The sequence below is a fragment of the Peromyscus californicus genome, unplaced genomic scaffold, assembly GCF_007827085.1.
Source record: "Peromyscus californicus insignis strain IS unplaced genomic scaffold, ASM782708v3 Scaffold_5__1_contigs__length_169319896, whole genome shotgun sequence".
NCBI classification, from domain to species: domain Eukaryota; kingdom Metazoa; phylum Chordata; class Mammalia; order Rodentia; family Cricetidae; genus Peromyscus; species Peromyscus californicus.
The window spans coordinates 129,604,865-129,623,997 of NW_026294573.1; the positions used below are offsets into that span (position 1 = coordinate 129,604,865).

The 19,133-nt window shown below is 39.7% G+C and overlaps 1 protein-coding gene across 1 annotated transcript in view; it reads right to left on the reverse strand.

Moving 5' to 3' along the window:
• Positions 1 to 19,133, reverse strand: part of Arfgef1 (ADP ribosylation factor guanine nucleotide exchange factor 1) — a 104,093-nt gene that overhangs the window by 75,130 nt on the left and 9,830 nt on the right. Inside the window, exons 2-5 of the mRNA XM_052715147.1 lie at positions 7,967 to 7,997; positions 7,182 to 7,338; positions 5,794 to 5,940; positions 4,723 to 4,902 (exon numbers count right to left, since the gene is read on the reverse strand). Of these exons, the coding sequence (XP_052571107.1) occupies positions 4,723 to 4,902; positions 5,794 to 5,940; positions 7,182 to 7,338; positions 7,967 to 7,997 (515 nt within the window). The remainder of the gene's footprint in view (positions 1 to 4,722; positions 4,903 to 5,793; positions 5,941 to 7,181; positions 7,339 to 7,966; positions 7,998 to 19,133) is intronic.

The following is a 19,133-nucleotide window of genomic DNA, read 5'->3' on the forward strand; positions in this document are numbered from 1 at the left end:
ACAAAGGGTAACAACTTTTCAGTACATACCCTTTCGTAACATGTTCTGACATCATCATGTCAAACACCTTTTAAACAGTGTATTAAAAAACTACATTTAGTAAGTAAAATTGCCTTGAGGGCTTACATCATTTTGCCCAGTCATCTAGAAAGCACAAAAATAATTGTGTCAATCAGTTTGAATTTTATTTTAGAAGATCTGTCATTTTTGTGTATATAATACCACCTCATAAACTGGCTCACTTAACAAAATGCTAAAACAAGCAGGATCCCAGTATTCCATCTTTTAGAACTTTATTTCTCTTCATACATTCTTTCAGTCTTTATGAGTTGATATGAAGGATTATCACAGGATTAATTTCCACAAAGATAAAATTTTACAGTATCAAATAATATTTCATAATCTTCAGCAGTATTTCAAATTACATAGAATTATATAAATTTATATAAATAAAACTGAATTAAGTGATTCTTGTGTCTAAAAAGTAAAAGAACCTTATAATTAATAGTCCAAAGTTCGTACTTTACAAATAAAGGCACTACTAGATGCACAATCAGAATGAAAACAATCCCAAGACCAACGCTTCAGCATGTGTAGCTTGCTAGTATCACAGGGATCTGAGACCATCACCCTTCAACTCAGTGCAGCTGTGCCACCAGTTCATTCAAAAAAACCAGTGTCGCTCTCAACTTTCACGAGAAAAGCTTCTTTCTGTAGTGGGCAGTGGTTAATGTGGAGACTCATCCGGGAGCTCAGAGTAAGAGACTGTTGAGTGCTCAGTCCCAAATGGAACAGCTATGCCAACCTCTCCCATCCAGGGCTGAGGGAAGTGGGAGCTAAGAGAATGTAAGAGTCAGAGGCTGGAGAAGAATGCTATGAAATGTGTCTTTTAGATCGATGTGGCCATTGCTCTCAAGAACTCATTGTAGCTGCAGTTCCCTGCAAAACATGTGCAAGACCAAACCATCCAGCATTCTAGCATGAATGAAGGAGGAACTCAGGAGCTCTGCACCCAGCTGAGGAACTACTGGTAACTAATGGCTGCTAGGAAAGAGAGAATATATTTTCTTTCTTTTCTTTTTTTTTTTTTTTTTTTTTTTTAGTTTTTAGAGACAGGGTTTCTCTGTGTAGTTTTGGTGCCTATCCTGGATCTCGCTCTGTAGACCAGGCTGGCCTCGAACTCACAGAGATCCGCCTGGCTCTGCCTCCTGAGTGCTGGGATTAAAGGTGTGCGCCACTGCCGCCCAGCTGAGAATACATTTTCTTCAAGGATGTGTCCACTGGTAGGTCGCCCATGCTCCAGTGGATGTCCCCACACCCATGTGACTGTTGGTAACACTAACTGGACTATTTTTTTTTTTTTTTCTAAAGAAGGGGGAGGTAAAGGAGAAGCAGGCAGTGGCATCATGGAATGGAAGAAGAATGTGCTGCGGGGGAAGGAATGGGAATGGGGATACAGCCAAGATGCATCGTATACATGTATAAATTTAAAGAACAAACAACAATACCAAAATGAAAATAAAAGCCAGATTTCCTGCTGTTTAGAGAAAGAAGTTATAAATAAATCAAGGGAGAAGGCTAAAATGAACTCTCTGATGTTGAACTGGAATCGGAAATGTCAGTGGCTTTAAATACATACAAATAAAAAGGTCACATACAGGTGTAGAGATAGGTGGAGGAGAGACTAGACTATAGGAATATTTTCTAGCTGTATTTGCTCAGAGGGCCAGAAGCAGGAACTCAAAAACAATGAACACACTAGCTAACTTGGTTAAGTTCCAGATCATTAAAGATGAGTACAATGGGGGCAAGTGACTCTGTGTTCAACATAGTTGGGACATCTATATCCTATCCATCCTGGGGCACTATGAACATCAGGGAAACAGAACAAAGAGCCATACGATGGCATGACGAACGCTGCGAGCGAAATGCTGTCCTCTGAACATGACATAGCTACTGTACACACCAATCACAACAGCTGTGGTTAGCTACACAAGACCAACCAGTCAGATTCAAAACGGGATGGGTAGAGACTTCTGAGGCATTACTCTTAGTTGAGGAGCCACTGCAACTGGTGGCTGGGGGGTGGGCAAAGGTCCCGTTTCTTTAGGAATGTGGACTTGTAGTCCGTCCCCATGCCCCAGGGTACAACCATTCCCACTGACAGCACTCACTGAACTAACTCAGTGTATCAAATAACCATGAAAGGACATAGAGTTGGGAGGAAGATATGATGTGAGGGTCCTGAGAGGAGCTGAGGGAAGAGGTACATTTCACCAGGACACACTGTGTATTCATGAAAAGTTTCTGAGTATGGCATAGTCCTTCCCACTGTGCGAACACATGGCACTGTGATTGGTTTACTAAAGAAGCTGACTGGCCTATAGCTAGTTAGGCAGGAGAACCAGACTAAGAGAATGCTGGGAAGAAGGAGAGTCTGAGGAGACTCCATGAGACACAGAGCGAGCAAGATGGGAAGTACGTACATGAGGTAAACGAGTCTTAAGGGCAGCACATAGATGAATAGAAATGGGTTAATTTAAGTTATAAGAGCTGGCTAAAAACAAGCATAAGCTATTGGCCGAACTTTTATAATTAATTAGTAAGAAGTCTCTGAGTGGTTATTTGTGAGTGGCTGCCACAACACAGAGAAACTCCACCTATAAAAGGGTATTTTTTTACACAGCATAAAACATCTTAAGATTTCAGGATAGTATGGAGGTATTCAAAACAGAAGGGATCTTGTCAAATGGGCAAAAGGACATCAAGCTGAAATAACATGAGCAAAAAATGATACTATCAGGTTACTATACATAAGATAGAATAAAGACCCAGGATTAGTTTTGACTTGAATAACTAAATAAATAGGAAAATTTTAAAAAGAGAACTCTAGTTGATAAACAGAAAAAGAAGGAAACAGAAAAACACCACCAAGGAAACAACAGAGTAAGAATTATTCCCAACAAGATTTACTATTCAAATATACTAAAATGGGGTATAAAGGTAAGATAAAATATTTGTATTTTCCTAAACTACCTTCCAAGATGTCCATTAAATGCCAAAGGAAGATTAATAACTTCACACCGGAGGGACCTGACAGATACACTCTTTTTAATGTTTTACTTTTAGTATCTGGGTGTTTTGCCTATAATATAATATGCCTGTGCAACACAAGCAAGGAGGCCAAGGAAGGCATAGAGTGCATTAGAGTGGTAAATGGTGTGAACCGACATACAGGTGCTAGGAATCAAACTCAGGTCCTCTGAAAGAGCAGCCAGTGCTCTTAAGAGCTGAACCCTCTCTCTAGCTCCTGACAGAAACATTTTCAACCAAGTGATCAAGGTTAGTATCACTAGTCAAAAAAGGAATCAGCGTTAGCTTCTTGACGCAATGCATGTAAAGAACACATTTTTAGCAAAAAAAAAGTGTAACTTTATTCTAATCATGAGAAAACAGAAAACAAAGCAAGATCATGAAAAAGACAGCAAGGCTGAGGCATTGTAACAGAATGGAGAAAACAATAACCAACAACTGAATATAATGTAGGAACCCTAGGTCAGCTACCAAAACAGAAACCAGATATTGTTGGCGAGATTGATGAAATCCGAGTAAGGCTCTGCACTAGAGGAAATTCTGCTGTTGATGGTAAGTTATGGTTATACTGGCAAGAAGGGAAGTAGTAAGCCTGGGAGGTGGCATAGTGGGTACAGAGCTCGTTAGGAAAGCATGAGAACTAAGTTCGGGTCCTCAGAATTAACATAACAGCCAGGTGCAGTGACATGTGTCTGCAATTCTAGTGCTGGAAGCATAAAGACAAACAGATGCTGAGGCTGACCCTAGCTAAAAAAAAAGGGGGGGGGGGCGGCTAGAGAGATGACTCAGTGGTTAAGAGCACTGGCTAATCTTCCTGAGAACCCAGATTCAATTCCCAGCACCCACATGGCAGCTCACAACTGTCTGTAGCTCCAGTTCCAGGGGATCTGACACCTTCACACCAATGCACATAAAATAAAGTTAAATAAATTATTTTTTAAAAAGGTAGCAATTGATAGAGGAAGACTCATGATGTCTTATACTACGGAACATACCACCATATACCACACATACATACACACAAAATGTAAAAACAAAAAGCAGAAAGTCAAGGGTGGAGGAGAAATATCTCTCAATTATTTCTGCAGTCTTTCTTTAATTATGAAGACCTATGCAACAAAACAAAGAACCAAGGTAAGTCTGTAGTTCTTAATTTCTTTCCAATCAACCTGAAGTAGTTTCAAAGGTAAGTCTGTAGTTCTTAATTTCTTTCCAATCAACCTGAAGTAGTTTGAAACATAAGGAATATCACAGCCCTTTAATGTATAGAAGAAATAAAATATCCTTCATCAATATAAAAATGTACTTTCATTTTAAGGCTTAATGAATCATTTTATACTTGAACAGATCAAATGAGGTAGTTTTATATCTACTTTACACTTTATTAAGCTTAAATTTGGTAAAAATATCAATATACAAAATTTCCATGAGGTACTCAATCTTATACATTCTATTTGTGAAATTAAAAGGACATCTTGTCTAAAGTTAAACAAGTTAGTAAAACTAAGACTAAGACACACACAGGAATCGCCAGGCCCTACTGTACACAAACGACATTGCTACAGAAACCTGAACTTCACTGCAACTACTCCCAACGCCTGTGGTGTTCTCTCTCCTTTTAATACTCACTGCTTGGTTTTCCATGCGTGCAAAGATAACATTTAGCATCTGAGTAAGAGTAGCTTTGGCTGTTGTCTGATTGATGAGATTTTTGCTGGCTAGATAGATATTGTAGCATGTTCTCACAGCTTGCAAGACCGTTCCTTCGTGGATTTCTATGTGTTGTGATGTTACTGCAGTAAGTAAAGCCTTTAAGAGAAAAGAAACACAAGTAATTCTGCATCCAAAGTTTAAGCACAAAAATAGGTAGTTTCATTTCAAAATTAAAACTTTCAGAAACAATTACCACTTTAGGTAGTAATGTGTATATATTTCTACCTAATTTGAACTTGTTACTAACTATTAAAATAGCTGAGGCTTTCACCGCTCTGAAAGTAGTTTTCCCAGAGGCCTCTCAACTCCAGAACATCCTTTAGCTAAATTTCATTAGAAATAGTACTCTTTATTAAAATGCAGAGTATTTACATTTCATCACAATTGAGCATAGATATGTCTCATACAACATAGTATCAATACGTAAACATATTATTATTACCACAGTTGTAACATTAGTGACTAGAACATAACTAGTTTTTCTCTAAAAGAATTCAACCATCCAGGTTGATTATAGCACAAATTTGGATTCTTTTGAGCAGGTTCAGTAAGTGGATGGGCACAAGAGAATACTGAAAGCCGGTAGAAAAATAGTGTATCTAGTGATACATGGGCTGAGAAGGAAGACAACATGGGATCTAACATACAGAAAAAATAAGTAAGGTCATAACTTTATGAATCATCTTAAAAAGATGGAAGATGTACAAAAAGCAGAAAAGCACAGAAAACTCATAAAGACCCCAGGGATTTAATCCTAACCAGGATGGCCAAAGAAGAGAATCAGAATGTAGTTTTCCTCTAATGAACCCTTGGCATAAAACAGCAAATCTCATGTGGATTCAAACATTACCCCAATGTCTCCATCCCACCCAGAATGCACAGAAAATAACTTTTTCTAATATTTCCAAGGCAAAAAGCTTCCGGTTTTAAAAGTATATAACACATTCTGGTTTTAAAATAACATACCCATTTTATATAATTAATTACCTTTATTATCTGCAACTGAACTCCTTCATCTGTTTGAGGACCCTGGAAGCAGCCACATATTGTTTCAATAATTCTATCAATTAATTTTTTGCCTGGTGTCGTACTATCTGGAGCATTGCCAGTCAGGTGCCCGTAAGCAATAAGTTTCTGAAACAGATATAATAAAGCAACTAGTCAAGCTAACTAATAAATACATTAATTGACTATGAATTAAAATACATTTGAATGAATATACATTAATTTTTAAACAAAACACCAAGGTATATTCAAAGCCAAAGACTATACTTTTTTTTCTGTATAGTTTACTAACTAATATTGGATAACTATTTGTAGCTGGAACAATCACAAGCACAGACTGATAACAACAAAACTATTAGGCAATACTTCTAGAAAACCAGGCTTAAGAACATGTCTGCGATATGTTAGAACTGCTTACTGCTTTATTGGAAACAAGGTTTTACTGATAGTTTTCTTTTTGGAGTGGGGGTAGGCAGGGGACACAACTATCTTAACACTTTCAAATGATATCAAATCTCTTTCTAACTTACATCATCAATTTTCATGAAATCTAGTTTCCAAATACTGGCTGCAATAGTCTTGGAATTATCCATTCACTATTACCATTTTAGCTGGGAAGGAAGGCACTGGACATTAATAATGCTGGTTTTCCAGCGAAAGCAAGGTTAGAAATCAGGTGAATTTATCTTTAACCTAAGTTAAGAACAAGTCATCTTTTCTTGGCTACTAAGTTGTTAGCTGAGAATGTACAACCTCTAAGCAGTGACAGTATCTGAACACAAACACGAACACTCGAAGTCTTGAAGACTATCTAAGATGCTGTGTCTGCATATGAGAATAAAGGGGAGAACTCATGACTACTTCTGATAGGAATGAATGCCACAGGTGAGGAAATGGTAAGTAGGCAATCAGTGTCAACATCAAACTGCGGCATTCTATAAAAAACGGGGCTTTAGTGAAGTCATTTCCAAATGAGGACGTAAGTACAGTGGTGCATGCTCGTGGGCCTAGCTACTTCAGGAGGCTGAGACAGAATGACTGCTTGAAACTAGGAGCTCAGGACCACACAAGGAACACATTAAGTGCCTATCTCAAGAACTAAACATACAACAGTATTGTATCACTGATGGAAGGAGAGCAAATAAGCACTTTTAGTAACAACCTTAGATTTTGTTTGCTAATGGTTTTTATTAATACTAGCCAGAAATATCTTTTTGAAACTACTGTCGATCTGGAATATAAATGACTATTTTGTTACTTACCTCAAAAAGAGTATTCAAAGGCTTTTACAGACATGTCTAAACCACCAACTGTGAGTAGTATTAGAAATACACTGAAATAGACGGCTTTAGATAGCATTTTATACACACCTGCAAACAGTCTAGAGATGTACTAACTATGCGGGGACACTTGGACTGGCATGCCAACTCAAAAGGTAAGAAGTACTTGTCGGCTTCAATAAAATTTGTCTTGGATTTCACTGGTGGAAGGGTGCTTGATCCAGCTTTTGCTTCTCCATGAGGAGGACTAAATAAAAAAGGAGAGTTTAATTAGAATACCACAAATTCATTATGTCATTCAATATGACCAATTCATTAAGGAAAAAAATCAGTTATAGAAGGAACCTTAGGAACCACTTTTGTGTCCTTCTGTACTTCACAAGGAAAGCAAAGCCTAGCCTAGCTAGAGGTCAGCGATCTGCCACAGAATGTACGGCAGTCACCTCAGCTGCCAAACACAAAATGGGATTTCTGTGTTTCCTAAGATCCCAAGGTCCACTAAACAAACATTTCAAAGGACCTAACACAGTATCTTGGAACTTTAAGCAGCCATGGACTTTCCACATGCCTTTATGCTGAAGTACACTTCTGAATTATTTCCACTCTGTTCTAAGGAAGCTCACACGGTCAAAGAAACCTAGTAACTTTTTCTAAATATACATTAAACTCTTCAAGAAAAGAAGTTAACAATATAGCTCATGGTATTTCAGAAATGTCTAATTTATATGAAGATGTTTCTTAAAAACTATTTTTAATTTTATTAGAAAGATTACATAAAGAAAATCTGTAGTGCTAAAAATACAGATGATTATATTACTATTTTGACCAAGACTGACAAGTATACAAATTAATTTTATAAAAGAAATCATACAAACCTTTGTTTCTCAGTTTCAACTTTTATTTCCTCTGGTGAGGGCAAAAAGAAAGAAAAGCAAACATTAGCACAAGAGAGCAGAAAGTTCACTAGGTAAATTGATTACAGTCTTCAGAAGCTCATTTGGAACATTAAGACCAAAACTGCAAAAAATATAAATTCAAAAGAAAATCAGGTTCCAAAATTTTGTTTCACCATACATTCTTTGTGATCTGTTCTTTGTAACAACAGATCACAAAGAATGCATGTCAACAGAATTTTAATTACCAAATCATCCCCCCCCCAAAAAAAAAACTACATTAACCAAAAGTACTAGGAACAAAATATTGTAATCACAATATATCAGGTACATGTGCACTTCATCCTCCCTTCCCCCAACCCCCGGTGCGTGTGCGTGTGCGTGTGTGTCATGTGCTTCTTGGGAAGATTATGAACAGAATTCTAACTTCTTGAAAATGCTTATATGTGTTGATAGTAACTAATTTTTCTAGTTAAGACTATTACTAAAAAACCCTGTAAAATATGCATGCCCAATTTTTAAAGTTAATCTTTCAACTTAGCATGCAAAGTAATGTTATGGTATTTTCACACTGCTTTCTTTTCTTCCTCCCTCACTGCCCTTCCTTCCTGTCCCCCTGCTGGTTCTTTTTCTCCCACAGACAAGCCTCCCTTCTGTTACCATGCTACATGTATTCCATTACTTCTCTCCTCTACTTTAAGATCCTTTCCTTCACTGTCATGGCGCTCCTTCTAGCGCACACGTGCACGCGCGCACACACACACGCGCACACACACTTGTAGGTAACATTTTTACGATTCTGCCCTCACTCCAGCTCAGGGTCTTGCGTCTTACATCATCAGTGTGCACTGGCGACTATGTATGAGCCTTAAAAGCCGAACGCAGATCCCACCCTCCCCTCCATCATCTTTATCTCTCTCCAGGCCTGGCTCTCCTCTTTCCCCTCCCCCTTTTCCCTCCTAATAAAGCTCTGAAAACTAACATTGGGTTCTGTTGTGACCGTGACCTTTCCATGCGGTAACCAGAGCCGTTTATCATCCTTTCATTGGTGCTGTGACTTGGATAGGTTTCTGACAACACTCAGCCCTGACGCTGAGTGAGCAGAGTTTCCTTGTCGGAAACCTATACGGAAGACCTGTGATTGCCCGCTACGCATTTGCCCAGCTGCCATCGCCAGTGAGGTCCGGACTGTGCTCATGCTGCCACCACTGCCAGCGTGTCTCCCCCCACCACATGTGCTACCATGATTGGTGAGTCCCCGCTGTTTCCCGTGGCTGCAGTCTGAGCTATATTCCTCGCACCAGACCCCTGGGGGTCCTCGGCCGCGTACCATGACACAGTATATTTGATGAAGTATAGGATGCTGTCTGGGCCCCTGGGGGGTCCTCCAGTACATCTGCCCCAGCCCTTACCATTATCGTGATGATGGTTCTGGTAATTTGTGCTGCTAATGCTGGTCCACAGACTGCCTATTCTCAAGGATGCTTGAAGTAGGAGCCTGGGATCCCGTTTGTTATTTTAATTTTTTATTTTTCTCTCTCAGCACTGCAGCCATGGGACATAGGGGTGGATACCAGTAAATTTGGCTGTTTCAACCCCGATATTTCACAGGAATTATCTAACTTCTGCTAGTGAACGGACAAAAGAAAAAAAGAGTTACCTTATTTCCAAGCTTTCTACCTAAGCTCTGAACCCTTCTTCTCCATTTCTGATTCTTTCTCTCCACTTTCCGCACTCCAGTATTGGGCGGCCGCTTCTGCTGACTCTCACCTTAACTCACCTTAACTCCTCCCAGTCGTTCTCAAGCTGCCCTGAGAAGCACAGACGAGTCTGAAAGCAGGCTAGGATCCATGCAAATAAGTTGACAGTAATCAGGATGGCTCTTTAGTCAGAGATCAGTTTATAGCTTGCCTCCTGGTGGGTCTTCCTAAAGTTGTCCCCAAGCCAACAGATATCAAAAAAATTCAAGACACGGAGTAAAGTCCATCTCTTGTCCCCCAGACCTCCCCAACATGGGGGCTAAAACTTAAACATCTGTAGAGCAAGGCTTCTGACCCCACAGGTGAAAGTTTCAGCTGTGGCATTTAAGGTGTACCAGGGGAGAGATGAAATAAGCCTGAGAACAGAATTGCCAAGTGCTGGCACACGCTGGCTCCCGAAAGCTGTTGGTTCCCTGTTTTAAGTGCAGAAAAAAAGGCCACGCGGGCTAGTGCGTGCCCTGCCGGGCCATCAATTGAGCCTTGTTCAGAGTGTCACCTAGAAAGACAACCGTTCAGCTGACTGCACCCAGGCACCAAGGGGTAGGGGGACAGACAAAGACCTCCAGCAGACTTCTAGGCCTGGCCACAAGCTCGTTCGCAGGGAACCCAGAATGAAGCATGGACGCAATCCATTTCTTTCCTCCTGAACACCAGAGCCACTAACCCAGTACTGGGAGTTTGGATGTCTCATCTCTCCTCATTTCCCTATTGTCAGGGTAGGGAGGACAGCCTTACCTGCCCCCCAGACTTAATTGCACTTTCAGGGTTACTTAATGGGAAAAGATTTTCCAGCTAAGGTAGGAGCTTTAAATTCATTGCTCCCTCCATGTGCCTCACTCCAGACCTGTTGTGCTTCTTCTCCTCATGCACATAGACAGGGCCCTGATCTCTACCTTGTCCCTAATTCCAAAAAAATGAGTTCTCACCCCACAAGCTTTTCTCTTCCCAGTTCCCTTTTCTAATTAACTGCTCAACTAATGGTCACAGGATCACCACAGAACTGGAGTCCAGAAATCATCAAGTAAGAAACTGTAACAACTAAAAGGTATTTACACCCCTCAGACCCAAAAGTGTCTGGGCTCTACAAAAACAGACTTTAATATAACCATCTATTACTATAAATGCTCTCAACAATTGATCACCTGTGTTTCCTAAATACTAAACACACACAGGAAACAGTTGCCTTAAACAAACTACCTCTAATAAAGCTTGTCTCAGGTAAAAATTAAGCAGAGTGCTAAACACTACCATGGGCACTAATTTTCTCATGGCTGCTTCTTAACATGTTCAAAATTTTTCCCAAGCTTCAGAAACCATCTTAAATCCATCTGGACAGGTCGGGTCTACTTCAGGCTTTTTCTGTCTCACCAGTATCCTGTCAGACACAAAAGCAGCCAGAGAGTGCCAAGCCAAGAGGGATGGACGGATCCAGGGCAGCAGGATAGCCCATCATCCTAGAACACCTGTCTATCTCAGAAGGCCCCCTTCCTTACCCCCGCCCCAGAGCCAAGCAACGCCCACCAAGTCAGCTGGAAACAGTTTTTCCAGGAGAAACGACACCCCTATTCCTATTCACTTGCTTTTTTATAATAAGCAAAAAGTCTGGAATCCGAGTCACAGCACCAAATGATGGTTATGATAAACAGCACTCCTGGCAGCGCTGGTTAGCGGGAAAGCCATAGGCCACGACCACGGCCACGACTACCAGAGCTTTATTAGAAGGGAAAGGTGGGGGGAAGAAAGGGGGGAGAGCCAGGCCTGGGGGAGGGAGCAGAGCAGAGAGGAAACACAGAAAGAGAAGGGTGGGGGTCCACATCTGGCTTTTTAAGGTGGGGATTGCGCGACCACGTGGCGTAGTCACCAGTGCCCGCTGATGATGTACAACGTAAGACACAGGACCCCGAGCTGCACATGTACAGAATCCTAACAAACATCTCATCCATGCTCCTAAAACTCCAACTAAACTAACTGCTTCAGCAAGCTGGACTTCAGTGGAATCATTTCTTTGGTCTGTGACGGGGCAAACAGGTGTTCAAGTCTCTTCAGGAAAAGTTAATGCAACGCTTTTAAATTTAATAATATTATTTACTGACTACGTTCTGTTGCCAAGCGCTATATTAAGTATAAAGTAACTTTCTTAAATTACTTTGCTATAGCATTGATTCATAAAATATATACATTTTACTCATTGGCAACGGTGTGGCAGACATTTGATACTCAGGATTTCAGTCTAATTCTGAGGACCAAAGCCTTTCCATTTTAACAGTGGTAGGAGCAAAGAAGGGACTGCGTAAGAGTATACCTGGAACTATGAACTTAATAGAGCTTCACAATGCCTGAGAGGAGTAAGACAGGCATGGAAAAACAAACACCAGGGGTCATGTGCACACAGAATCCAAAAGGGGCAAACTCACAGGAATGTGGAAGAGGCAGGATTTGATAAAGAAAAAAAAAAAGAAAACATTCAAAATGTCGGTTAGCTAAGAGGAATGCACCCTGTGATAACTTTTCCTTCTTTCCTTCCCTCCTTTTCTCACCCTTTCTACTTCAGCTCTCCATCCACCATCGGGACAGACTGATGCTGAGTGCTTCTAAGACTGCTTTTAATTTATTCAGATCAGTTTGTGATCAATTTAATCGGTTAGAAAAATAAGCATGAAAACTAGGTAATTTGGAGGGAAAAAAATAATCCCACCTTTCTGCTTATCAGCAGCCTCAACTCCAGGGATGCTGCCCATTAGCCCTCTTCAAACAGAATAAAATGTGAATGGTTTTCATCAATAGCTCTTAAAACTATTTTGCAGAAAACCACAGGAAGGAATGTTTCACTTTGAATCTCAGAACATACATGTAAAAAAAAAAATTGCTCCTTTAATTAAAGGGAATATAGTCTCATGTTGTATTCTTTTGTAAGTTGCAATACCAGCTATTAACTACAAACCTGACTTCATAACAAACAAAGCTTTGTAACTACAAACACAAAATGTAGTACTACATACAAAACTATGTGTTTTAAAGCTGAGAAAACAAGAATAAGATATCCAAGGAAATACATGCCAAAATACATTATAATTAAATTTCAAAGAAGCAAAGAGAGGGAAAAATAGTGAAAGCAGGTACAAATAAATGACACATTGTGTACAAATGAATGATCTGAATGGTAGCAAAATTCACACCATAAAGGCTAGCATTTGGTCAGTGGCATATTTTCATATCTGTACATTATTTTTAGTGGGAGAATAAATCTTAAAAGTAAGACCTCTGGGCTGGAGAGATGCTCAGTAGTTAAGAGCACTGACTGTTCTTTCAGAGGACCTGGGTTCAATTCCCAGCACCCATATGGCAGCTTGCAACTGTCTGTAGTTCCAGTTCCAGGGGATCCAATACACTCCCATAGACATACATTAAGGCAAAACACCAATGCACATTAAAACAAAAGTAAAAATAAGTAAATAATTTTTTAAAAGTTTAATTAAAAAAATCAAGACCTTGAAAGATTAAAGCTGACTGAAGAAAAATCACTACCAGAGTTATCTTAAAAGGAATTCAAATGTTCTTCAAACAATAGACATGGTAAAGGAATATTAACTACTTACCTAAAACATACGTCTATACCATCCATACATGTCTATAAATGTGTATGTATACTGTGTATATATATCCATAGATATGGCCTGACAGTGCTCCCTCAAGAGCCAGGGACAAACAAAAAACCCACACCAGGCATGAGAAACCCTCTTTTGAGCTGTTGGTCAGAGATGTCCAAGAAGATCCAAAACTATTATAGGCTAATTGCTGTTGCCCTTCCCCCCCCCCCACCCCCCAGGGGTAGAAGGTAAGTCACAATTGCTGAAGACACCTTACACTTTGGACACAGGACTTAGAGGACCTGAGTTGGATCTGACCTGAAAGCCTCCTTCCTGAGGACCATGTAAGCCTCCAAAGAAGTGAAACAACCAATAGTCCTACCCGGCTATGACGCCTATGAACCAAAACAATGGCTAGCCTAGCACAATTAACCCTAAGGGTGCAGTGGTGGCTCACATACCTGTGGTAACCAACAGCTCTCTAACTGGACTTAAAACCTACTAGACAAGAGGAAAATCACTGTGGTACTTGGAACTCAACCAACTACCCAGAGCCAAGAAGTCATGGATCTTGGAGAACTTGGAACCCCCATTTTACTAAATCAGCGTATTTCCTAACTATATCCTAAATATTTGTCCTTATACCCACAGGTAAGTATAGTCCTCACTCATCAAAGAAATTTCTCTTTGCAGCAGATGGAAACCATTACAGAAACCACAAGTGAACAAAACACAGAGTTAGAGAGCACAGTCCCAATGGATACATCTACAACACAACTCTACCTCAAGGGTCACTGTGGAAGAGGGACTGAAAGACTGGAAGAGCCAGAGGAACACAAAGTTTGCTGTGACACTGTGTCTCCTACAAATGTCAGAAAAGCTGAACCCACAAAATCTCACCACCATGGCTGCCAAAACATGACCTGAACAAGAACGATACCAATAGGCATGCCAATATGTCTTTTAGCTGAAGAGGCCTCAGGCCTACATAAAGAACTACAGGCAACTAAGGAACACTGAGAATGGGAGAAATAGTCTTCCTCAGGGAAGAGCACACCAATACCAAATGGCCAGCTCTGAAGATATACACACAAGAAACATTATAAAGGACTGAGCAGGTTGTATTTGTATATTTGAGAATACACACACGCACACAATAAAAAGAGACCATGAATTGAAAGGAATAGGGGTACATCAAAGGGGTAGAAGGGGGTCAAAGGGAGTGAGAGGGAAAATGTAACTATATTATAATCTCACAAAATAATTATAAAAATTAATGGAAGTAAGAGAAAATATACAATAAAAAAGAAAGTCTAACATTATCTTTCATCTCCTGAGTTTTAGAAATATGACTGAGGTGATAAACAAAACATCTGTCATTCTGTTGCGTGCTCTTCACTGTGTATAAAGGAAATATTAAGACTTAATAATGGCAAGAAAAGAATCAGAGAAAAAAAGGCAAAGGAAGCAATGAAAAGCGAACGTAAAAGGACAGCTCTAAACCCTAACATTATCACCATGATATTACAAACAAAGGTCCAAGTGTAAGAATTGAGACAGTTTGGCAGACAGGTGGCATGCCAGTTACTGTGTCCCCTGCCTGCCCTCTTACCCTTCTGCAGTGTATTTAATGTTATTCTTTTAAAATGGCAAATTGAATTTTAAAACCACGAGACACTATAGTAATATCCCCTAACACCAACAGGAGACACAATCCAACACAACCAGCAGGTGCCTAAAGCCACAGACAGTACCAAATCCTCCGCATGTTTCTTCTGATATACAACAACATACATGCTTAATGTCCTTTCCATTTTAACTTGGCACTTATTATGCAAGTAGGACTATGACTGTTATAATCTGAAGAGTTACAGTTAAACCAGTCCAAATTTCTTTTCCCTATTCACAAACTTAAGAATATGAGATTCATTCTTATCATAAATCACACCATCCTTAAAATATGATTTTTTGCACTCTTCATTAAAACAAGATCTTTCATTTTTCACTTAAAGGAAAACTTTACAGCTTCACTTTCAGCATATCCAAACATCACCACTCTCAAGCCATTACCAAGCAAAACTGATAGAACCAAAAGCACTGTAATACTGTGACAGAGGATGCAATAACTGAGACAGTAGTGAATAGTGCAGTAGTTCTCAACCTGTGGGCCATGACCCTTAACAAACCTCTATCTCCAAAAATATATTTACATTATGATTCATAACAGTAGCAAAATTATAGTTATGAAGTAGCAGCAAAGTGATTTTATGGTTGGGGGTCACCACATGAGGAACTATATTAAAGGGTTAGGAAGGTTGAAAACCACTGGACTATTGGATGGGTAGAATATAAGGAATGGACATTCTGAACAAAGAGATAGTACAAGATTCAAAAATCAGTAACTACTTCTGCAAACTCAAGTTTAATATTTTTATATAGCAGCCAACTGTAGATAACAGAATGAAGTAAAATCATATTAAAATATTAAATATTAAAAGCATATTAGACAGTGCCTTATGTGATGAAGGAAGTAGAATCAGAATAAGAAAAAAAAAACAGACCCCACTGCAAAGACGGACAGGAAGAGCTTTGGAAATTCACAAAGGAATAACAAGCTCGATGAAAAGTTCAGAAAACCACAATAACAATGTAATAAAAAGCAGCAAACACATATGGAGCTTATGGATATTGTGGCCTGACTGTTATGGGGATAACCAAATGCTTTCTGATTGGATTTGAGGGTTGCTACACAAGCTGAATTCATGCCTGGCCCTGGGAACCTGATCAGAAATCTATGGTTGGGTAGGTCAGGCTCTAGTAGAGAAGCTGCTATTGTTTTGACAAGATAACATGTTGTACTCATAAATTGCTTTCTAAATATTCATGTTTATGCTCACTGATAGTGCTGCTCTCTGCTTTGGTGAGAGAAACTTCTGTTCGCAGGTGACAGAAGTTTACTGCAAACTCCTAACTGGCCAATGTGCTGAAAGTAAGCCCTAAGTAAGACAGAGCTCAGAGTGTGCAAAGAATGTAGGAGGAAGAGTGTTGTGACATGGCTATGATATGGCTGTTGCTCTCATGAGCTCACAACAACTGTGATTACTTGCACATGACCCACACAAGTCTGTGTACACCAGCATTCCATCAAGGATGAGGGAAAACACATCTGGCTTCAACCCTCCTAAGGAACTACTGGAAGTTAATGGCTGCTAGGGACAGGTGGTGGACATATTCTTTTAATGGTAAAGTTACCCATGTGCCTGTAAATAACCTCTGACCTATGCACATGTAAGCAACTCTAACTAAACTCATCATCTCTCTCTCTCTCTCTCTCTCTCTCTCTCTCTCTCTCTCTCTCTCTCTTCTCTCTCTTCTCTCTCTCTCTCTCACACACACACACACAAAACCATTGTGGGGTAGGACTACAGTTATAATAAAAGCCATTCTATGTAGAATCTTTGAGAACTTACACAACTCTTCAAATTTTCAAATGCATTATCAAAACTTTTTGTGAATACAGAAGAATTTGTCTGCTTTCTTAAGTGGAACACAGAATTAAAATTAAAATTAAAATTCTGTCTCTATGATGGATTTACAATACTACCACAAACACAGAGAACATAAATACCCTAGAGATTCACTGAAAAATGTATAGAGCAATATTGATGTTATATATAAATGTATGTAACTATTGATGTTGTTTGTTTTTTTGCCTATTAGCAGTTACAAATGTTTCATCCCTTTTCCCTTTTTAAAATTCCCTTTCCTAGTACTAGGGATTGAACCTAGGGCTTCATACATGCTAGGTATGTGTTCTACCTCTGACATAAAGCCCAAAACTTTTTTATTCATTTATTTGGTTAGTAAAGTTTTGTTTGTTTACTGAGGCAGGTTCTCAAGTAGCCCAAACTGGCCTCAAATTCATTATGTAGTTAGGAATGACCTTGACTACCCACCTGATCCTCGTGCCTACACACACCAAGTGCTGAGACTGCAGACTTGCCATCTGTACAGACATGCAAAATGCCCAACCTTTTTCATGTCCTGATCGACCCTTTCTTTTTCAGTTTCCCTTTCCCATTTGCACCTTGTCTCTTACCTACATTCACTGCACTGGTTAACATTACAAGTCAGGACTGCCATTTTAGGTCAGAAAAGGAGGACTATCCAAACCCCAAGACAGTGCACGGCCACATTCCAACTCGGCTAACACAAACTCCAAACTTCGTTTCTTGTCTACAATGAAAATAGTTCAATTTCTTAAGCATTCAGGAGAGTTCTGAAGACTAAGGAAGATAAAGCCAGTAAGTATTTAATTGGCATAGAACCCAGAATACACTAAACCTAATTAGCTGTTATTTCTATGATTATGCCTTAGAAATCGGTGTAATTTTTTTTTTTTAAAGAATGTGTTTCTAGGGGATGGAGAGATGTGTCAATGGTTAAGAACATTTGCTGCTCTTGTAGAGAAGATCCTAGCTCAGTTCCCAGCTTTTACACTGTGGCTCACAACCTTATCTGTAACTGCAGTTCCAAGAGATCTAATGCCCTCTTCTGGTCTCTGAGGTCTTGGCACAACACGGTGCACAGATACATGCAGGGACTCACACACACAGAGAAAAATCTTTTCTAAAAAAGAACACACTTGTATAATGTGCTCCTATTACAGTATCTGTATTAAGAATGAGGTCTGGAAAAAATTCTTCAAAATGTCAAGTACTTCAATGAGATAACCCTTCAGATATAATCTTATGCAGCCCATCAACTCCACTCCTAGGTTATCTATTTAAGAGAGATAAAAATTTATGTCCACAAAGATTTATACCCAAATAGTCACAGCAGCATTAGTCATTCAACCCAAATGTTCATCAACCGATGAACAGATAACAAAATGTGGTACAGGATGAACATATCTAATCTGGAATGCTCCAAAATTGAAAACTTTTTGGATCTTATGTCAAAAGGTTCCAGGTTTTAGAGTATTTCAAATGTGAAGGTTTGGCCAGTAAAGTCTATGCAAATATTCCTGAAAAACTCTTAAGTCTGGAGCACTTTGGATCCCAAGTATTTAAAATAAAGAACCTGTATTTTCCTATTCGTTAACACAAAACTGAGGTTTGTGGGTTTTTGTTGTTGTTTGAGATAGGGGCTATACCCAGGCTTGCCTGAAGCTTACAATTTTCCTGCCTTAACTTCCTGAAATTTCAGATTACAGATAACAGATGTGTGCCACTACACTCGGCAGAGATGAAGTATCAGTTCAAGAATGAACTTCAAAAGCATACTGAGTGAAAGACAAAAAGCCTCATCGATGTAGACTATTTGTACACAATGTTCAGAAAATGCATTTCTAGAGACAGAAAACCTATCAGGAGATATGTGGAACTGAGAGAAGCAACAAAGATGAGCTGTAAATGGACACGAGGTCTTACTTAGCTGTAGAAACATTCTGTAACTGGATTATGGTAGTGACTCACAACTGAGTAAACAGACTGATAGGTAGTATTTACAGCAGATAAATTATACTTCAACAAAGTTGTGTGTTTGCACGCACAGGTGCACACGCATATGTGTGAAGACCAAGAGCCATCCTCACATGTTGTCCCTTGGGAGCCATTCACTGTGTTTCTTGCAACAGGGTCTCTCAATAGGACCTGGGACGCACAGACTAAGCCCCCCCCCCCCCCCCCCCCGCCCCCGCTGGGATTTCAAGAGTGCACTACTACCCCACGATTTTCACAGGAGTCGTAGGGTTAGATTCAGTCTTCATACTTGCAAGGCAAGCACATTACCAAGCAAATC